The 23747-nt window shown below is 32.0% G+C and overlaps 1 protein-coding gene across 2 annotated transcripts in view; it reads left to right on the top strand.

The window, feature by feature from the left end:
* LOC145266499 (ATP-dependent RNA helicase with zinc finger domain-like) overlaps positions 1-23747 on the top strand; it is a 31551-nt gene that overhangs the window by 5717 nt on the left and 2087 nt on the right. Inside the window, exons 3-10 of one of the 2 annotated variants that reach the window (XR_013864725.1) lie at positions 541-571; positions 1994-2074; positions 3857-3952; positions 4588-4647; positions 5428-5844; positions 7590-8930; positions 11994-12198; positions 13075-13182. Coding sequence is in view for 1 of the 2 variants with exons in the window: in XM_080122227.1 (XP_079978353.1) it covers positions 12121-12198; positions 13075-13182; positions 14613-15115; positions 15681-16145; positions 17316-17507; positions 17930-18296; positions 20790-21200; positions 22856-22937 (2206 nt within the window). In the remaining variant the exon portion in view is untranslated. Of the gene's footprint in view, positions 1-540; positions 572-1993; positions 2075-3856; positions 3953-4587; positions 4648-5427; positions 5845-7589; positions 8931-11993; positions 12199-13074; positions 13183-14612; positions 15116-15680; positions 16146-17315; positions 17508-17929; positions 18297-20789; positions 21201-22855; positions 22938-23747 lie in introns of those variants that run through there. The other variant, XM_080122227.1, reaches the window with a different exon arrangement.

The following is a 23747-nucleotide window of genomic DNA, read 5'->3' as shown; positions in this document are numbered from 1 at the left end:
TGGAGGAAAGATACTAGCCTATAGCGTCAAGGATGTTTTTATGACAGTTTAAATTTCCTGACTTGCAGTAAAGTGTCCAATTTATTCCAAACTCCCTGTACAAACTGCATTCTCACAGAAGAGATGTTATTAGTTTTACTCTATTCTTTTTATGTTCATGAAATGTTCTAGGCTGAGCTTCAATCTTAACAGCAAAAACTTTTTTTCATCCACCACTGCAAAGAATTTTCCCTTTTACTTGTGCCTAACATCAAATTGAATTTTCATGAACAGAATTTTCTTCCCAAGAGTTTTCATCTATGGAGCACATTGCTGCAGGGTTGCTTCCCTCCTTGCTAACACATGTTCAAATCCAATGTCAATAGATACTTGCTATAACTCGTCCTCATAAGCCATCAAATTTTAATTCATTATTGCCAAACTTATGTTCATGATTTAACTCATTTGACCATCGTATTAGCTTTTATCCATGAGTGGCTTCCAGCCTTGATAAGTGATGACTCATTAATAAATACAACACATTTTTCACTCTCTTTGTAGGTTTCCACTGAAACGTCAGAGCAATCAAACGGTAAATATATTTTCTGGAATGTTCATTCTTTTCCCAGTATTCCACTGAAAAGAATCCAATTGGATTTTAACCCAACATAGCCAATTCCATATTCCAAGTTATTTACATATTTTTCATGTTTTTTATTACCTATTAGTGTTGCCCGGGAATATTTATAATTTAATTTTTTGTATTGTCTGTAAAAATTAAAGTTTATTGTTAATTTAAAATCTTTCTGCTATCTTATGAAATAGTGAAAGTGCAGTCATATATTTGTCTGTCTCTCTCTCTCTGATTTTTTTTTTTTTTTTTTTTTACTCTTTCTTACTTTCTTTGAATTTATTTTAGTTCTCCTCCCACTCTCTCAATCTTTGATCTTTTTATAATAAACCAATTGTACCTACCCGATGTTGCCCGGGATATAGTGAAATCATCTTAGTTTTTAAATTTTGTTTGTACTTTTAAACTTATACAAGAAATAGAATTTTAATTGACAAGTTTTTTGTTTGTTTTAGGGGTGGTATAATTATATTTTTAAATTGTAGCCAATAACATGGTACAATGAGAAAATATGAAAATTAGTTGGACAGAATCAGTTTGATATGTCAACTAATATGCTACTTAGGTCCAACTTTCAAAAGTTATTTCTCTTGAGTTTTGTTTCTGGGGGGTATATATTATTTTCGCATGTATTTTTAATTAAATTGCAGTGAAGTGTGTTATTATAGTGTAAATAACTGGTAAAACAATAAAACATGAAAATTAGCTCAACAGAATATCTGTTTGATATGTCAGCTTAAATGCTACTTAAGTCCAACATTTAAAATCTTGCAAAATAACTGCATATGATTACACTAAATGTGAAATTCATCAGCATTTGTTTCCATTAGTCTTTTTCTATACACTTTAACACAAACTGCATGCGAAAATATTTAGTTCTGAGATTGAGTTATATTTTTTAAAAATCGATTTTAATTGGTCTCATTAGCCATAATTTATAATTAAATGAAAATATCCATCTCCCTTTGTTAGTGGTCTATGTATTTCTCTCTCACCAGTTACTTTGCATTTTACGCTTGTTCAACCATTTTTGCATGACTCAATGAGCATTTTGAGAAAGAGTGACGTATAAACATTATGCACCACAAACACATATGTAAATTAGATGTCATTAAAGAGGCACTCCAGATTGGGACAAAAATAAAAATTGCCACAGTCTAGAATGATTTCTTAATCATTGACAGGACTAAAGATAAAGTATAGTATCAAAACAGGTACTACACTTTAACATTAATTTTATTTGAAGTGTAAGAAAAAATGATTGCAAAGTTAGCAAATATTCAGACACCAGTTTTTATTTAATTATTCAAGCAGACAACTTTTCTTTAATTTCAAATGCTTGCAATTGATTAATTTTTTGCTTTTCATTTCTTAAAAACTTAGATTCATCGGACCCTGATTCCAGCAAAACCGTGGCACTGCCTAACAAGGCAGAGAAAAAACTAAAGAAATCAAAATCCTCAGGTACGTTTTACAATTACATAATTTTTAAATTCCTTTCTTTTAAACAAAACAAGGTCTTGTGTAGATTGGTGATCTTTTCAATTATGACCAATTCAAACAATGTAATTAAAAAAAAAAAAGGCAAAAATTTAATTTATTTAAAAAGAAAAATAAATATTTTTATCTTTGAGGAGGGAAGAAAACAATATTTTATTTCTAGTCTTTAAGCTAAACAACAATTTTTGAAAATAATTTTTTCATTTAGTGAAAAATATAATCTTTTTGAAAAAGAAAAAATATTTTTATAAAACATGTTTTTTTTTTATTTTGGGTGGGCTAGAAAGCAAAATTGATTTTATTTTTTAAAATAAATTTCAACTTTTAAGGGTGGGGGCAAAATAAATAAAAATAATTGATAAACTTGAAGTTTAGGTGAGAGATGAGATTTTTTTAAAAATATGCAGTAGCTCAAAAATAGTATTTCTGCTGAATTTATTGGTTATAGTATTATGAAATAAAACATTATGAAATAATAAAACATTATGAAATAATTATAGTATTATGAAATAATTATAGTATTATGAAGTAATAATACATTATAAAATGGAAAAATCGGTTTGTAAAGTTTTTAGTAGCTTTTTATAAAAATGATTTACATTAAAATATGTTTATAAAAATATTTATTTCAAAATATAATTGCTTTCACAACACAAAGAAAAACAAAAAACAAAACCATGAGAACATTCTAAAGTCTTAAATAAAGTACAGTGTATATATATATATATATATATATATATATATATATATATATATTTCTTACATAATAATTGTACTTTATTTCCCAAATAAACCCAGATTCTATTTTTTTGGAGGGCGATTACATGTAAGTAGTGTAAGTAACATTCTCCAAATAACATTCTCCAGAGCTTTATTATTTATTAACAAATAAAATAATTTGAGGACAGTGGAGGGGGGGTCCTCTTAAATATTGACACACATAAAAATCACTCCCTTCTGATAGCAGGCATAAAACAAAAACTTTCTGAAATAATCAATAATTGACACATATGCAAATGAAAAGTCAATAAGGCCACCTCCAATCACAAGTAAACAAATAACAAGTAAGCCATTTAACGTTTTCAAATTTATTTCAATATTTTTTCGTTATAGAAGCAACCAGAAAACTTATCCATTGGTTGGATTTTTGGGGGGAGGGGTCAATTTCTTTTAAATAAAAAAATAAAAAAAAATTGTGCATTAAATAGAAATGTAACACAATTTTTAAAAATATTACACATCCAATGTTGAATATTTTTATTTGATGGCGCAGGGAAATTCTTTTAGGAGATTGTTAATTAATGCCAGTGTTGTTGCATATCTAATCGTATTAATCCACCAAACTGCATATTATTACACAAGTCTCTCAACAAACATGGATTTGAAACTCCTAATGACAAATAATTTCTAGCCTTTGGCTTAGCAATAAATGCAAACCTTAAAAAACACCAAACAGATTTTTGGATTGATGAAAGTTATTGGTTATATTTTTAATTTTCGATTTTTCACCTGTAAAACATAACATTGAATCTTCAAACTAAGTAAAGAAGCATCTGTCATGTTTTCTTCTCACAAGACTCCAAGACAATCTTGAGAAAAATTATGTATAATGAAAAATCTTTTTAAGATTATTACATGATGCAAGAAACATTTCAAGTTAAAACTTGTTTAATATTACGCATGAAATCTGAAGAATAATATGTGACTGAGTTAGCATAATTGAGGTTTTTATATTTTATTTGTTAGAAACCGACACGGATTCATCGGACTTGAGTGATTCTGATGAGATCTCAACAGTGCCAAACAAGACAGTGGAAAAACTAATTGAAATCAAATCCTCAGGTATGTTTACAATTCCACCATTTTTAAATTGTTTACTTTTATGAAAAAATAAGATTTAAATTATGACAAATTCCAAAAATAATGTAATTTTTTTTTTTAGGGTGTGGAGGAAAGAAACTAAATATATTTCTTTATATTGGGGAAAATGGTAAAGGAGAAAAGGAAAGCATTTTTTATTTTTGTTTAAATTATATATAATTTTATTCAAACAATATGGCGAAAACGATCTCTTTAAAAAAATGTGATAGTTTTTTAATGTTATAAAGAAATCAAAGAAAATAGTTGTGACACGATGGCTCATGTTTACATCTAGTATTTGATTTACCTCCTTGTCACATTAAACACAATGTCAGATGTGGGCGTGAAAAGCCAGCATACTGAAATTAATGCCTAAAACAAAAAATGCCTGAGCTCCAGTGGTATTCCTAGCAGGGGGTGCATTAGATAAACTAACCCCGTTCTCTGTTAGAAAAGTTACTAACCTGCATGTGCATTGACACATGGAACAACAACAACAACCCTCATGAGTGGAAGTTCTGTTCCCAATTAGGGAGAGAGTATTTCATTTTTATTTTAAAAGCTATGTTGCTTTATTTTTTGAAAATCTTTCCAATGAATTTTATAATTCTTTCCAGAAATTGCCAGAGATTCAAATGCTTCCAAACAGAAAAAGAAACCAAACAAGAAATCTGCAGGTATGTTGTCATAGATGACATTTAAAGAATCAAGTGTAAATCTCTCCAAAAATCTGGCATATATAACTTGGTAATGATATGCTTTTCAAGTTCAGTATAGATGTATGTTGTTTAGATGTGCTTAATAAGTGAGGTTTAACTCCAGGTTCATCTGTTACTTTTTGGTTGAGATCAATTATGAAAGACTGATTGCTGCCAAAATGACTTTCCTTATTTGTCTGTAATTTCTTTTTTTTCTTTGTCTTGCTATTTCTTCTCTAATCCTTTGTGTTGTTTTGGCTCACCTTTTCCCTTTTGTGACAGTTTTGAAAAACTAAATTTTGTCTTCAAATGATTTATGAAGGGAGTAAAGGACTAATTATACAGATTTAAAATTGTTTCAGAATTTTTGAGATCTGAATTAATAATGAATATTCAGATTACTGTTCTCATCTTGAATCGTATGTTCACATTGGATGGTAACTCCCAACCTTCAGAGTTCGACAAGATGAAGAAGGTTGAAAGTTACATTGGCCAAAACATTGTGAGAATAACAGCCAAAATGACATTAATTTGATTAATCCAAAATGTTCAAATTTTAAATGTAACGTTACATATCAGAAGCACCATATCGAATTTTTTTCTTTTTGTACTGTCTCCCCTTAAGAGAGACACTCCCCCTTCACAGATAAGACTACTCCCCCCCTCTCCCCAGGTTGGAAAATAATCTCGATTTTGTTTTTATCATACGTTACTTGCATCCCACTTCATGTTTTAAAAATTTGTTTTTATTTTTCACAGTTAAAAATAAATCTCAGGCAAAGATTAACTCCAACGACCTCAAACTTGCGAAAGAGTTGAGCTACATAAGTTTTCCACTCGATGCGGATTATGATTTCCATCTCGTATGCACTCGGTGCCTCGTTAAAGAGAAAGAAGGTGTCAATGCTTTCTGTCTCAAAAAGACGTGCCCAACCTGTGCACGGGATAAGCTTGCGATTAAAAAGAAATCTAAAAACAGCTGGTTATCGGTTCGCAATCGCCCACTATTTTGCAGCATCTATGAAATGTGCCCAGACTTTAAACGCTGTGTCCCCTGTAAACAAAAACCATGTACTTTTGCTCACGGGGAAGGAGAACATCGGCTATGGACATACGAACTCGAAAAAAAATTCAAATTGGATACGTTCATAAAAGTACTGCGGAAAAATAATGTTGGTAAGTAAATGTGCTTTTCTACTTCCATAGGGTCCATGAATTCTACTTGTTTTAAAACGTGGCATAAATCTATTATATAAAGGACGAATGTCTGTCTAAAAGCCAAAAAATAATTACAAGTAAAACTAGAATTTATTGAATTATCGAATTTTATCATGTTTTAATGTGAAAGTGTTGTGCAGCTAATTCAGTATGACAAACAAGAGAGATAACTCTCAACTTCAATTTACTTAATGGTCTGCCATTGTTAATGCATTTCACAATTGTGGCTAATGTTTCCTTTAAAATACATCTACCATATCTTTTAATGGATCATTTTTGTAATTTTTGAAATGTAATAAAGTTATAACCAAAGATTTATACTGTATTTGTCAAAATAGCTTAATTGACTGTCAACAATCATAAACCCAGACCATATTGGTACATAATGTTTCTTTACCATAAACTTACCATATGCACAGTCATTAAAGAAAAAGTATCTTTGTTAAAAATGTCAATTTAAAAAAATTTTAACTCTGAACCTCAAAAACAACATGTTGAGTAATTCACATCTATAATTTATATTTTATGTCTTTTCCTCCATAAATCGAATAAGAACTATTTTCTTATTAGATATTAAAAGGGTGTATTTTTTTTTCTCCTTATATCCTGGAAATCTTAACATAAATTTCCCAAGTAGGCATAAAAATCCAATTCATGGATCCCAAAATAAATCACTAAATAAAATAGCAATCGGTATAACCATAGATGGTATAACAAATACAAGTTTTGCAATTTTTTGTTTGGGCTAGTGCTTTCATCTCAGATATTATTCTTGCAATATTTCAGCCAATCTAACTTCCAACCATCAGGTTTAATAACATCATTATATATAAATAAACTTTATTTTGACACAATTAAAAAAAAAATAATAAATAAGAACAAATTGATAAAAGCAACGAATATACATAACATTCAATTACACAATATTTTTGCTTCTACCAAAATTGCACACTAAAACAATGAACCCCCCCCCAAAAAAAAAAAACTCCTGAAGACTATCATCTGGAAATTTGCTTGCCGAGTTGAGACAACGATTAAGAAAATAGCGAAAAGAGGAAATTTTGTCATTTAGAATCGGACGTGTATTTATAATACTTTGCTTTTTTTCCCATTACTATGGTTCAATATAAACTATGAAAGTCTCACCTGAAATGTAGGATATTTTGTTGGACTTTAAATGTTTTTCTTTTATGGTTTTTTAATGATAGATTATCCTCAGCTGACTTAGAGAGGTACATGTCTTATATGCAGGAGTTACTTCTCTTACTGTCCTAGATGTGTGTGTGTATTTATGTATATCCATTAATTAGTAAACTATAAACATAATGTTTAAGACCCCTAAAATTCATGGTAGAAATGTCTGCTAATGTGTTCAGTCATAATCAGTTCCAAGTTATCTAGAGGTGGAAGGTTCGATTCTCAATGCACGTGATACTAAGAATACAATTACAAATTAAGATTTCTACTTGGTCATGGCTGATGGAATGAGAATAAGTTACCCCTGTGGATTAACTAAAAAGTTGCCTTCAAAATTGCATACAGATTTACAAGTTCAATAAACGATTCCAGAGTTTGACAAGACATACCTTAAGTCGGGTTACATTGTCTAAAACAAGAATAACATTTAAGATGAAAACTGTTGCTTGAATACAAATAATATAAATGAAAATATCTAATTTATTTTTTCTTGGTTTTAATTTCAGTGACAAGTCAGGAGTTACTGGAGGTGAAGTCGAAAACAACATACATTCCTGGTCTGACAAATTCAACCACTTTGAAATGTCTTCCAGACAGATGTGTTGAAAACTCAGCTTCGAGCAGCACCCATCTGACCGATAGAGCAATTGATGTAATTGGACGCAAACCTATCGTGCAAGCATCTCTTGACTCTGCAGCTATAACTAAGTTGGATGGTTTACCACCCCTTCCCGACTTGGTTATGGAAGCCATGAAAAGTGAATCCTCCAAACTTGAACTCTGCAACAGTAATTCTGCTACTTTACAAGAATGTGCATCATTGGATCTATCCCTAAAACCCGTCTCTGTTGAATATTGGCCGATAACAAATGAAAACCCACTTCAGAAGACCCATGATTTTCGGATGTTTTGTGCCGAATGTTTTCCTCACACTTTCATGACAACCTCACCCCATGAAAACTGCTTAAAAAACATTTTAGCTTTTGCCGAAAAGGGGACTTCTCATTGGTTGGAAGTCAGAGAACGAAAAAAGTTAGCTACTTTTAATAGGTACTACACTCTCTGTAGATCTCTAACAGAAAAGCGCAGCCTGTGCACATCTGGCCAGAAACATTGTTCGTTTGCTCACAATACCATTGAGCTTCTTTTATGGAATGCTGACAAGGAAGAAAAATTTGATTTAACAAAATTTTTTTATTCTGAGTTTAGTGAGAAACATCGTTTACTTAATTTCACCGCAAAATATGGGACATCCTTTTCATTCATCTGTGGTGCTTGCTTTGAATCTTCACGGCTGATCGTACACCAAGATAAAAGTGGAGTCGTCTGTGAAGGTTTAGAGGCCCACTGCTGGAGTTCCCACAAGACTCTTTTTTATGCTGCAGAGAAAACAATAATTAATAAAGTCCATAGGCTGTGTCTTTATAGAAAATGCTTCGATAAAAATTGTAAGCGAACGTGTTCTCTGGCACACAGCACTGTCGAAAGAGAAGTGTGGATTCTGTTGACTGTGGCAAACATCACAGAAGAAAAGTTCGTTGAGGAAATGAAATTTTACTCGCGTTGCTTTGTGGGGAAAAAAGGGAGATGTCCGTATGAACTTTTGCCGTTATGCGAAAGATGTTTCGTAAAGTATCCAAACATACCGGACAAAGAATGCAATTACTGGAGGAAGAGTTACTCCAAGATATATATAACGATCCCAGGGTTAAAACGGGTTCGTAGTTTACCATCTACGAACCCCCAAAAATTTCAAATTGATCACGAATGCAAATCTGAAAACAATTGTATTTCTGCACATTCTCAAGAGGAGTACGATGTGTGGAAATGGATGCTCATTAATAAGAGTAAGTATTTGTTTTGAGGCAATTTTAGTTTGTCAGTGCAAATGTGACCCAAGGCTGATAATTGAATGATTGTATTGCAAAAAAAAATTTGTAATAAAAATGAAAAATGTTAAATTCTAATATTATACGAATCCCATGAATCATATTGTCTGTTCAATTTTTAGGTGAGGGCTAAATATTTTGTACTGGCAAACTAAAAAGGAGCCTTTGCTTTTTGTCTTTTTTGTGCCCAATTCTACTATCAGACCATGTAATTAAAATGTCCACATTATAAATGCGTGACTTTTACACAGTACAGCTTGTTCAATTTTTAGGTGAGGGCTAAGAATTTGTAAACTAAAAGAACGCTTTAGTTTTTGTCTCTTATCCCATACATATAGCACTTTTTGATTAGAAGGACGAATTATATTTGTTCAACAAAAAAAAAACTTACACTAAAAATCTGAGGAAGTCTACAAATATGTTGTATTAATATAATTAATCCGGGTGAACACCAGTTTTACAGAGATTTTGCTTCTTGTCCAAAATTCCTTCTATATTTAAAACAAAAAAAGTCTGTGATGTACATACTCCTCCTGACTGAACGAAAACATATTCCAAAAATCACATAAATTGATCAAGTATATTTATTTTTAAATAAGAAAATCAAATTTTATGAGTATTTGAGACGTGACTTTCTTGCTTGCCACTTTGAAAAAATGTCAAGAAACAAAAGGAGATAACTCAACAATAATTCATACTAATTTATGTTGTAATGCTTACGAATTTACATTAATTACCTAGAGAGGTTTTTCTTTATAAAAATAAAACTACCTGATTGATTTGTATTTTGGAATATATTTTCATTTTATCACAGGTACATACATATAGATTTTTCTTATCTTTTTAATATCAATAATATTCTAAACAAAAACTGCAATCTTTGTGCAAGGTGTTTGATCAAATGCATGGTCAAGCAACATCCAGAAATGCAACAGAGCATGCAGCAAAAAATTGCTTCAAAAATCTCGCATATCTATAGAATTGAAAGATGGTCTCATTCCAACATTTAAAGCAACTTTATTATCTTTGTTAAAATTTATGAAAAAGAGAAATGAGAAAAAACTGTTGATAAAAAAATAATTCCATGATTATGGACGAAGACAAAAATGGTTAGGAAGTCCTGTTTGAAGAGAAAAGACTTCATGTATGTGTACTGTACACAGGTGTTGATGTCAGTGGTAGCCTTGATAAGATTGTTTCTTTATTAAAAGTCGAACCCAGGGCTAAAGATTAAAATTTGTAAACCGCAAACTGTCTCTTCTTCAGTAGTCATCTGTAGTTACTGCTGTTAGTGAAAGGGAGTGTTGTCAATTCAATTGTGTTAACACATCATCTTAACTAGAATGCATTTAAGTTTCTTAAAAAAAGAAAGTCATTTTAACAAAATACTTTGTAGAATTTCACATTTCTAGCTTTATTTTCTGTTCCTCATGTATTAATGTAACAGAATTAAGTCAACTCCAGGAAATGCTGGTCAAGAAAAACTATCTAAATGATGCAACAATATAGAATTCCTGCTTTGAAAAATAAGTCTGACTGGTTAAGCTGAGTAGAAGTATTGAAAGGTAACGTGAAAGCCTTACACTAAGGATATACCAGTTCCTACAATGAATACTTGTTCATTAAGGTGACTTGAATACAGTAACCAATATTACGAAGCTACTTCAAACAAATACACCCCTTTTGTTGTAGGACACTAAATGAATAAATTGTTATAGGACACTAAATGAATAGATAAAAGTTGAGCCGATTTCTTGCACAAACATTAAAGTCAAAATGACTATTTACAATTAATTCAACTTTGCACTATGGACTTTAGACTTCTTTTGGATATGCGAATCACAAGTTAACTAATTTACATGTTGGTTTTGAAAAATTTAATATTAATAATTACTCGTTATTTCTTAATTCGGTGATCGTTTTATTCCGTGGACCAATTTGTTATAATGTTCCTTCTTTAGAGGGTCCAGCTTGATTTTCATAAATTACAATCTAATTACTTTTTCTTTCAGTACGATCACATTAATATTTATGAATTAATGATGTTTTGTTTCATGTTTACAAAGTTATAAAATGTTTATTTTAAATTAATATTCACATACAATTTACAGCTCATCAGTACAGATATACGAAACCGAGACCCAAGTAACTGGAGTCTATTGGTTTTATTATTGTGAAAGCTTGCTAGTATATAAGATGTATAACTTGATCATGTTATGCTTTATTTCAGTCAAAAACCTGGAGAAAATACATTCATGTCAAGCATCCAATGAACAAGAGTTGCCCCCCCTCCTTCCTGCTGAAAAAATGTCGGAGTCCTCCTATACATGCGCCTATTGTGGTGTTTGGTACGCTAGCAAAATACAATATAACGAACACTGCACTACAAACCATCACCACTATAGGCGTGTGACGAACGATCAAGAACAACAGTGGAATTGTCGGCAACCACCTTTGTTAGAAATCTGTAAAAAACACCTTATATATTGGGAAAAAGAAATCCAAATTGAATTATGTGAAGCGTAAGTTGTAAATTTGTTGGATGTTCACTCGTTTTTTGTTTATATTAGTTTTTTATATTTTATAAATTAGCTTCTTAGAGGTTGAGTTATTCTTGGTTTAATATCTTGGCAAAACAATACAAGTCAACCATGGACAATTAGTCACTCACAGACGAACACAGCCCGAGACACAAAACTTTCTTTGAATTCTAATTAAAAAAAAAAAAGCTCGCTTTATTCTTCTAGATCTTTCAATATGTCTGAACTCTCATAACTTTAAAGTGTGGAAGTCATTGTGAAAGGTTGAATTGCTGAGTTCCACTTCCAAGCAAAATGACTGCCTCCATCAGTTCTTGTATAGTCATAAGGGCAGACAACTCACCGGTACTCCCTATATAAGGAGCAGATAACTCGTTCACTTCTGGCTGTTCCACATATTTGGGCATATGATTAGTTAATGATTATTGCTACAAATTTAACATTTGTTTATTTGTTTCCGTTTTATTTTTTTTTTTTACAGACATAAGACAAAAGAATGTCTATATTCAGACACCCCAGACATTAGCAATATGTGCCTAAATGCTCATGGGCATGAAGAATTCAAGGAATGGAGAAAACGGTATAAACTGCATTTGTTAAAGCTAAATATGGGCAAAATGCCACATATGGCTTATCTTGTCAAACTGCAGAAAACCTATCAGGAGTCTCTGATACCTTTCAATGTGGTAAGAAACTTTTAAAATAACTTTTTCGTTGTACATTTTACAAGGTTGAAACTGGAAAGAACTAAAGGAAGGCGGGGGAAGAGGGAGTAGGAACTATCCTCAATGACTAATGCTGGCAAGCATACCTCTATCTATAATAAAGATTATCACATCAGAAAGAATGAACGTTTTCTTTTGCGATGTTTAAAGAAAACTTATTTTATGATAATTGTAATGAATTTTCTGGATGCTACAAGAAATAGTGTTAGGAAGGTGTTGTGGTCCCGTAAGGGTCGAGAAGACACAACTCTATTGTGGTGAAAACGAAATATATTGAGCAGAAAAGCAAATACCACAAATAGTGTGGTTGTATGTCAGTTCGATTGGCAGGTATACATGACTTGTATGCTAATGCCAAGGGACATGTTCTCCCCGCCGGTATAGTAAAAGGAAGAATTCATTTTATCAGTAGGGTGGACACCCAGCAAGAGTAGGTCTACCAGGATGAGAGTTCTTTCTTTCTTTTTTTATGTTAGTTACTGGTGGAGACCTGTAAGACTGCTAGAACAGTCTTTGTTGACAGTGTTCGAATCTCCTGACCAGCAGTAATTAGCACTTCTTACACTGATGATTGCATAAGCATGAAGCACTTGTGTCTGTAGATATAAAAATTAATATTTATTTAAAAGTATTATAGTCATATATAAGGCTTTGCACAGATTCAATCCTAATGTGGATATTAAAAAATATTAAATGCTACAACTGGGAGTTTTTTTTTTTTTCCTTGTTATAAACAATTTTTTGAGTTCTATTATATTTGTTATGGATTTTATTGCCTGCATTAGATGGGGGAAAACACAAAAATTTCATCTGTTATTTAAATATTTTTTTTATTAGATGAGAAATAATATTCCAGATGTCCAAGTTGAAGTGATTGGTGACATGACTATATTATCAGTAGAATCAAAATTCTCCTACATATGGAAAATCATGGTGACCAGTGAGGTAAGGAGCTTTGTTTGATTGCAACACAAATAATTTTGAATTTTTGGCACTTTCAATCTGTCATGCTTAAGTTTGAAGAAGATTTTCGTTTTTATTTGCCACGCTCCAGTTGGAAATAAGTTTCCTGTGTTTGGGCACATTTTTCAAGTGCATCTATTCTCATTTCTTGGCTTTCCTTCTACATTGCAATGGAAATAATTTATGGTCATGGATTTTTCAGACAAAGATTGATTATTGTTAGGATTTTTTGGACTACTGTTCTCATCTTGAGTTCTATATTAATGTTTCAGTCGATGTAACCTTCAGCCTTCTTCAGGTTCTTGGATTTTGTTAAACTGAATATTTTTGTTGAACTCAAAGATCTGCATGGAATTTCGAATGGAACCCCTTTTTTGGGGGGGTTTGTAGATCCAATCCTCAGTGTGGGTGACACCCATAATGCAATTGTGAATTGGAATTTCTACCACATCATGACGGATGGAATGAGAGCATGTTAAATAAAGGGTTTGTAGTTCAAAATTCCTTGCAGATTCTAGAGTTGAACAAGATGCACCTGAAAAAGGTTGGAGGTTACATCAACCGAAACCTGGTGAAAATAATGTTGAAGATTGGAATTATAGTTTGAAGAATTCAAATATGTGGAATTAATTTGTGTTAAAATGTGAAAGAAACAAATATTTATTTGAAATGCATTTTATAAGTGCGTTTAAAATAAATATTTTTGTTTCTTTCAAATTTTAGTCTGGTGTAGGGATCTCTCTGCACAGATCTAAAACAGTTTTTGTAATACTTGTCAACCTCGTCCTTGCATGAAAACTATTTTGGAAGTTAATTTCTTAAAGCAGGTCAAATTGGACATTAGACCAAATATGATGACTAAAATAAAGAAACATAAAAAAAATACTAATAAAATATAGTATTGAACATTTGTAAAATATTTTTATCCATTTTTAATGAAAAATGTAAAAAGTAAATAATGCATAGTTGTCGCATCTTTGAAAACATTTTGATTCGTGGAAAATATTTGATAAACAAAAGGTTATGAAATATTTTATTAAATTAAAATCATCTTATTTTTTTATTTTTTATTTTTTTCTAAGACTTTTGGCATAATACATCTTCAAAGAAGACTTATTTAGTTTTCTCTTCATTTTCTGGTGATATGAACCCTGAAATGTCAGCCCCTCCATAAGAGATCTATCCAATCTTGTTGACATTTGTAAGCCTGAAGTTGATGTTGAAGTCCCTACACCTACTTGGTGCAATGTTTAAAAATCGTATTTTAATGTTTAAGAACAATTTTTGGTTTTTAAATTAAACTTTCATAATAAGAACGGTCAATAACATTAGATGTATACTTTCTCATTCCAACTTGTTTTGATATATTAAAATTCTATCACTAACATTCTTAACCTTCTTCTCACCAACAGACAAAGGAATTGCAAAAAGTTTCCCTTCTCGATGACAAGGATCGGTTGCATTTCATGCTGACGACTGATTTCAACAAAAGTAAATACCAGATTTTGGATGGCCATCTCTGCAAACAGAAAGGAACGATCAATCATTGGGAAGTAACAATCAGTTTCAATGCCAACATGCATGGGTCATTTAGACAACGAGTCCTTTTTGATTTTGGAGACAAGCCATTACTTTTTCAAGATCTTAAGGTTGAATTGGGAAAGCATCATGAAATACAGCAACTATTGACAACATATGAGAAGACACAATTTTTAGTGTGGACACCAGAAAACCGTGAAGTTATCCTTCTGGAAGAAGAATCAGATTTAATGAAAAAATACAAACCACCAACAAGTATCGAAAATATTCTGACCCATGAGGTGACTTCAACCAAGTTAAATAGGCACAATTATGTGCAGAAGATGCACAAATTACTTTACTTGGAAGAGTTTGCACGTCAGCAAAAGATGGCGAGGTAATTTTATTTTATGATAATTGGAGGTGTGTAGCAAGCTAGAAACAAATCTGACTGGAACAATTTTGATTTATGTACCCGTCATGGGTTGAAAATGTAGTAATCCAAATATTACTTGACTACTTTTAAAATTTTTTATTTTTTTTTATTTTTTTAAACTAAAATCAACTTTTAATCGGATCTTTAAAAAATCTGACTTCAACATGTTTTAAAAATCAAGGCAGACAATGCAATTCAACTGCCTAGGTTTTTTGCTTGTTTTAATCAGCCTTGTAATATGAAACATTGCTAAAAATCATAAAATTGAATTTGCTTAGTTTAAAAATTAATCAATTCATGTGATTTTTGGACTATGACACTTTGGTTCTGTGATGAGTACATATACCATAAAGATTTTTCTGCATTTTTGTTATTTTTATTTATTTATTTTTTTTAAGTTGAATTCTGGATAAGAAGTACTTTTTTAAATGACTTTATTGTTTTACTCTTTCTCTCTCTCTCCTCAATATGTTATATATCTTTGTACCTGCTTTCCTCATTTCTTTTCTGATATTTTCCTCTTTAGGTACAGTTTGAGTGGATCCATGTTTGTGACGGACGTCATTCATGAAGGACCATTTTACATCCAGAGACCTGGTGAATGTTTCGCTAAGATTTGTTTACCAGAAGAACTATCCGAAGACACAGACCTCGGCCGGCTGATACTGAACAACTGCACATCTGTCTATATTGCTTTGCCCACAGCTGACAGCAAAGTCTATGAAATGGAAATATTTAAAGAGGATTCAGTACAATTCAAAGGTCAAAATCGAAATTTTATTTACCTTACCTTAACAAGGTCTTGCATGTTAGATCTTGGACTGAGTTGTAATTCCTACTGCCCTATAGAAACACAGTTTCAACTCAACCGGCGACCATTCTGTCAGATGCATTTTGCACTTGACAACATAGACATAGACCACATTAATATGCTCTTTCCTAATCCTATAATGTACCCCTTAAAGTATGAAAGGAAAGCAATCAAATACGGGTGAGTTCATTCAACTGCTTTTTTCCTCTTTTGACTTATTTAATGTTAAGACTTTTTAAAAAAAAAATTTTTTAACTTTTTCTAGCGTGTTGTGTTTTGCAAATTAACTCTTGACCCTATTATCTCACTCACTGGGTGCACTGGATCTATTTCAAGTTTAAATGTAATGTGAACAGACATCTTGCTTCTCAACTTCTTACAATCCTTGGTTTATGATAATCCCAAATAGTAGCCCCTTATGACTAAAGTAAGAATACACTTTGTTTGGGGTGAAAAAGTAAAATGAAAAGTTGTTGTTTAGCAAAAATTACATTTTACCCATTTCAAAATGAATTATTCTTAAATCGAATAAATTGTCATAAATAGAATTCTGTCAGTCTCAACTTAAACAGTTTTAAAACTTTTTGCATCCTAATCCATCTAAATGTTACAATTTTCAATAAGTGAATTATCTTAAAATGAATTGTTACATGATAATTGACCATGATCATGCAATTGTTCTGTTAGTCCGAGGATAGCTCATCAATTCAATTCGGGCTTTGAAGTATCACCCGCATGTGGGACACATGTGAGATTATTCAGTAGCAGAGGTACTGACTGCTCTGCTTCATTTTGTGTTCTTCAATGCAGATTCAACAACTGTAGCTCCTTTGTGGCTTGCGATACTCCAGGAGTATGTTTCTTGGGTTAGGTATTCCCATGAGTTAGAATGCAGACTGAACTGGGTTTTTTTTCCCCCCCTTTTGAACAGCTCACCATAAAGGTGTCTTTGGTGTCTTGAATCTGCTATGTGGCATATATGCCAAATTGTTACATGTAGACAAATTAAAAGGTGTAATTTAAAAAAAAAATATATCTGATAAGTATTTGTACAGTAAGACAAACAACAAGGAGTTAAGCATCTCTGGAATTCCTACTAGGTCTTGTTAATTAATCTTTAATGTGTTTAATTTCCAGAATTAACTCTGAATCAATAAGTTCAAAGGTTAACATTGCAAATGTAAGTCAAGCAAACTTATATAAGTTCTACCTAAATATATTCAGAAAATTAACGTGTTGATACCATTCTATTTTTGGTCTTTCATGCACTTTTTGTTTCATAATTTTTTCTTTAGCTTGATATTTAAAAAATAAGAAATATTAAAAGAAACTGTTTTATTCTCTACACAGCTCTAACTTTTTAAATAAAGAACAAATGCATGCCGTGAATTACAGTGTTAACCCACAGAAGAATGACCCTGTTCCATTCATACTAAATGGTGCTTACGGCACTGGAAAAACGGAAACGCTTGCACAAACCACAATGTTGTTGCTTGACGAGCAACCAGATGCCAAGATTCTAATATGTACCCAGTGTAACAGGTAAGTTGAAAAAAATCCGTTTGAAATGATTGGAAACTTTGTACATTTTTATTGTTAATGAATTGAACTATTCATCTATTACATCGCTCACATTCTCCTACTATCAATCATTTTACTTTATGGTTATAGCATGTTATTTACAATAAAAAAACGTAATAGCTTCAGGATTTTTTTTCCCTTAGAAAATAAATTCTTTGTCAAATAATATTTTTACAATAAAGATAATTTTAAATGGCCTAACCCCCCCCCCCCAAAAAAAAAATGTAAGGGAGATAGTTCATATTTTAAGTTAAGAACGACTTGTCTCCATTACATTTAGAGATTTTTTTTTCCCGCGTTTTTATTTTTAATTTTAAAATAAAATGACATTGATTAATCCCAGATATGTATATATATATTCTTTTTCTTTTTTTTTCTTCTAGTTCTGCAGATCTTTTTATTCTTAAACACTTGGATGATTACGTGCAGCAGCGAAGCGAACCAAATATATTATTGCGTATATATTATGCTGGAAGACGGATCTCGTCAATCCCAATAGAAGTGCAGAAATATATATTAAGGTCGCCCAGACAAGACGAGTTTATCAAAATTATTAAACATCACCGTGTCGTCATCTGCACACTTGAGAACTGCTATGAGTTGATAAACCTTAATATCAAACACTTTACCCACATTTTTATTGATGAAGCCGCCCAAGAATTTGAAGCTAAGATTTTGCTTCCTCTATGTTTGTCCTCAAGCAGCACCCGTATTATCCTTTCGGGTGATCGTTACCAAATGGGCATTAAGGCAAGTAATCTGAACAACTCTCTGCATTTTGTAGACCTCATATTGTCATTATTTATAACTACTGTGCTCCTTAAAAAGGGGTTTTCATTATTTTACAATTACATTTTCTTTTTTTATATTTCAGTATTGTTTTTATCTGCGGATATATACCATTATTGTGGGTTCTACAGTTTTTGTCAAAATCCTCTTATATATAAGTTGATTTCTGCCAAATTGCTAGGGCTTACCTGATTATTTTATCGCTACTGTTTAACTGGATTTTATTTCTTCCCTGCTCTTGCTTTATCTTGCCATTTTCTTTTTGTCGATCTGCATTTCTATACACCATATTGTCTTTATTTCTAACTACTGTGAGTCTTAAAAATAGACTTTTATTATTTGCAACTCTTGTATTTCTTCTTTTTGATCTGATATAACATTTTAGTATTTTTTATACGGACAATACTTGTTGCTAAAATATCAGTAATCTGATGTTCTTGCATAATGTAAACAGTATTGCTGATTTCTTTTAACCTTTCTTTAAACCATGAACAAAAAAGTATTTTGAGGCATTAATTCCAATCTGGCCTTTCTCTAAGTTACCATAATGGATTGAAGTGGTCCTGATATTGTGCCAAGACAACTGAATGCAGAGTCTCTCTTAGATCTGTGGTAGTGTGCTGGGAAGCATCCATTTGGTATTGTGTTCCACAGATGGGTAGTTTTTGAAAATTTGGTTCATGGATGTTTAGTTTGGGGCAGAGAAGCAAAATTCCTTACAGCGGTTGTATCTAGACAAATTTTTGTTAATGTTTTACTGGGAAGAACCATAGATTGGAACTTCGAGCATCTACCATGAAAATAGTGATAGAGATTAGCAACCTCTGTCTTGTGAGAAAGAGTCTGTTGGCAAGAGAAACGGACATCTTCCACTAGACTTTGATTTTGTAAACCTGTGTTATTTTTTTCACTGGTAAGTAGAGGTCATTTCAAAACAAAGGACAAGGACAACTCGGCTTGTTGTATAATAAAAACAAGATAATTATTCAGTGTTAGTTACAATTGTTGACCGTTTCTGACTCCAGATACTCTGGGCAACCAACCCTAAGTCTGAGGGGGCCTGTCTCTTCACAGTGTGGGCTCAGTGGTTTGGAGCAGAGTGAGATCCAAGTGAAATGTGTTTTCTCTCAGGTCTGGGTCTTCTGACAGTCGGGCAGAGGTGTCCTCGAGGCTATTGTTGCCTTATATTCAGAACCAGGTAGTCTTAGCCCCGCCCATGATCAACAGAACTTTATTCCACTATTCTCCATAAACCATCTCAAAAAGGATTGTCCTTCTCAAGCTTCAAGGAACTTTTTCGCTTTCTTCTCTCTCAATCCATACCTCTCATCCTCACTAAAATGGGAGGGCCCCAGTGCGTTCACCCTCACTCCCGTTAAGGCTTTACCTTTTTTCTATCACTTATGAGATAGTTTTCCAAAGACCATCTGTATAAGGTAGGATAAGTGTTGACCTTCTTTCCAAAGTGATTTCACGGTCAATCCAATAATTAAAATCCACTTGACAATTTATCTACTTGACTGAAAAACATTTTATGATTCCAACTTAGGTCTTTCAGCTATCCAGCTTGTGGAGGGGGGGGGTCATTTTGATTATCTGTTAAAGAAGACATTCTTTTGGGCATCATCATCACTGTTACATCCAACAATGTGAAATCCCCCCCCCCAACTTATGTCAAAAGGACCACCCAGATGCTATTTCCTAACTCAGCAAGCAGGGCCACTCAGCGTTGCCCAGTATAATTGGAAATTGTTTATTTTTATTTATTACAATTAGTCAGAATCATTTTTATAATTGGAATGCTTTTGGTTTAAACTTATTTTTACTCTGCAAACAGATGTAGATTGTGCTTTAGTTAATGAATCTGCATAAAGTCCTCTTTGTTGGTTGCATTTATTAATTGGGAAAATTGCAAGTTTTTGTAGTAAAACAGTATTTAATAACTAGGGCTGTGACACCAGAATATTCTTTTCATTGTTTTGATTTTTGAGCATTTAATATCTTATGTTTTTATATAGACTGATGTGGTTCTCAGTTGATTGTCTGTGTCGGATATATAATCAAGAGTCAAAACAATGAAAAGAATATGCTGTTGTCACAGCCCCATTAATGACAGATTTGAAATAGAAAATAGACCAGTGTGTTTTTTTGTTTTTTTAATAGTCTATTGGTGCAGTGGATAAAGTACAGGGTAAAATTTGGTCGCAAGTTACACTCTTCTGGAGATTGAAAGTTCAATTCTCAGTTATGGGCGATACTCAAAATATAATTGCGAATTACTTTGAATCCAATCATGGCTGATAGTATTGCTACCTCCATGGATTAAATAAAAGGTTACATTTGAAATTCTGTGCAGATTCACGAGTTTGACAGAAAGATTCCAAAGTTCAAGAAGATTTCTTTATATTTTTTTTCTCTTTTATTTATTTATTTTTTACTTTATTTTTTATCCAGATCCATTCTCCTGAAGCCCGGCGACTTGGTCTTGGAATATCCATCATGCAAAGACTTTTTGACCACTATGAGAAACATTATCCTTCGAATGCGATAACTAATTCACCTCTGCACACACTTTTGATGCAAAACTATCGCAGTGTGAGCGAGATCACTCGCTTCATTTCCACCTGTTTTTATGGCATTACGATCGAGTCAAACAACGTACCGGCCATTTCCAATCTAAAACCTTTACAGTTTTATGCCGTGTCTGGTATTGAGGACTATCACTCAAACATCCCGTCCTATTTCAATATAAAAGAAATTCAACAAGTTGTCAATTGTGTGATTTCTGTAGCGTCAACTTGGCCGGATATGCTTGGACCTTTTGAACCGAAATCTGTTTGCGTTGTGTGTTCATACAAAGAACAAGTAAGTTGAATCTTTTTTTTCAACGAGTGAAGGTCACTCGAGGGTTAATGATCAGGTCAGTAGCTGTAGAAATAAGATAGAATTTGATTAAGAGGACATCTCAACAAGAACTTGTTTATATTGGAATTGAAAATGATCCTGTTGTTAGCTGGAAAGCAGCCCTGCAGTATAGAATTCCACAGGCGAGCAGTTCTAGGAAAAAAACTTGTTCATGTAATTTGCAGGAGATAGATAGTAAGAAATTGACATTTGTTTTAGCTAGATGTGTTTGTGAATATTTTGGTGGGGGGGGGGTCCATAGATTAAAGCTCAATTGAACACTCGCTATAAAAATGATAGAGCAGAGATAGACTAGCAATGTCTCTTTTGTAAGAAAAAAGTTGTGAGAAGAAAACGACATTGCTTACTAGATTATGAAGACCTTATTTTATTTATTTTTTTTTTTTTTCATCTTGCCTCATGTTTGAAGTTAGACATGTCGGAAATGACTTCTAACTTTTCCTGCCTATTGAAATCTTAAATTTGAAATGTGTTCAAAATCATGTAATGGAATTTGTTCAAAATTGGGGATTCTAAAGGTTTCGTTTAATATTTTGATTTTCATGTCTTGTAAGAGGACAAAAAAAGTTGTGCAAAACTGGAATTAGATTTTATGACATATCTTTAAATGCTGAAAAATTAAAATTTGGAAATCTTGATTTTAATGATTTAAATATAATACTATTATATAATGATTTAAATATAATACTATTATATAAAAGGAGTTTGTTCCCTATGGACTCCAAAATGGCTGAACCGATATTTATGGAATTTCACATAAATGTCCGTTGTGTCTGATATTTATCAAAGACGCTTCAATACAAAATATAAGAACACTACCAATCGAAATAATCTGATGAAAGAAGGAACAGGCAATTTTGAGCAAAGTTAACACCTTACACAGCCTAACATCACAAGTGCATTTGAGAAGTTTTATCACCACACAATCCAAAAGGCCAGATATAAAGAAATCAATAGTAGGTTCTTTGATATAATAGGGGTGCATTCAAAATGAATGTTTCTGCTTAGAGCACAATTGAAACATGATACTTGACTTTTGCATTTTAAGCTTTAATGCAAGCCATTTTATATAAAAATAATTTTATAGAATCAACAGTAGGTTCTCTACAGTGCAATGTAGACTATGTATAGTGGACTGTCACTGTGGAGAGGCATGTGAAGTTTTCTCCTGGTGCAGGCCACGATTCGATTTGATTGAAAAATGGTCAAGTTGAATCGGTGAAAATAAAACTATGGAAGTGTGAAACCTTCAATCCTAGGCAACGTCAGGTCTCCCTGCTAGTAAAAAATAAGTCTAGATTGGCTCAGTTATGAATGTCTCCATGAAATTTTTAAGTATTTGCACTTGCAACATTTTTGTGAAAAAACAAAAACCCGCAGAAGATATTTGCTTTATTGCTGAAATTTAAATGAATTTTTCTCACGTTTACTAAGTATCAGGCTTAATCTAATGTTTTAATTGTATTTTTTAAAAATCCGATTTCAATTTCCTGCATGTTTATTCTTTTTGACCAAGAGCAAAAAATCTACACCTGCAGACAAACACCGAAATTGAAGATTATCACGCAAAATCTATTTTTTCAAACTTTTTTCAGATAACTCAGATCCGCATTTGTTTGCGTAACCACTCGGAAAACCTAGCCAATGTGGCTGTTGAACATGTTGAAAATCTTCCAGGTAAGTAATCCCATATGTAGATGAATTTTTTTCTTCATTTTAAATTTCAGAAAAAGCATTTCTGATTTTACTATTTTTACATAAAACTAAATTATGCATTTGTTGGGATTTGTTTATAATATAAATTATTTTAATGTTTTAAAAATGTTTTGAGGCTAATCAAAATAATTATAAATCATTGTGGAATTATTGTCTTAGAGATCTTTGAGATCTGGCTTTTGGTACTATCATAGAACCACAAGTAATGTGTTTGGACCAATTCTTTGATTATAGTCCTAGGCTCATTTTGTGATTTGGATCTTCAAGACTTTTAGTTCACTTTGTCTATAATATGAAGCACAGTTGCCTGCATATGATGTCCAACTAGAGAGGAATGGGCTGAACAGAGGAGAAAGAGAGAGGTAAAATAGTCAAATGGAAAGAGACGTATAAAGAGGCAACTAGAGTGATAAAGTTTTAATAGAAATATTTTACACTTTTGCCTTGGGCAACACCCTGTAGTCTTGCTAGTTGTATTTAATATCTTGTACAAATATCATGTTTAGGTCTGAAATAACTAAAAAAAAAAAAATTGTTATTCTATTGAAAATGCCTTTTATTTTTTGCAAAAAAATAAAAATATTTTTAAAAATATATTTTCAAGGGATGCATTTTTTTTTATACTCTGATGAAAATGGAAAACTTTCATTGTCATAATATCTGGTTTGAATTTGATGAGTGAATAAATATTGTAATTTAATTTTACTTTCATTTTTTTTTTTTTTTCTGTTTGTGCTGTGAATTATTAATGCATTCTCTGGATCTGAAATA

The sequence above is a fragment of the Euprymna scolopes genome, chromosome 41, assembly GCF_053919585.1.
Source record: "Euprymna scolopes isolate OS-2025 chromosome 41, ASM5391958v1, whole genome shotgun sequence".
Taxonomy (NCBI): Eukaryota; Metazoa; Mollusca; class Cephalopoda; order Sepiida; family Sepiolidae; genus Euprymna; species Euprymna scolopes.
This window is presented reverse-complemented; position numbering and strand designations above follow the sequence as displayed.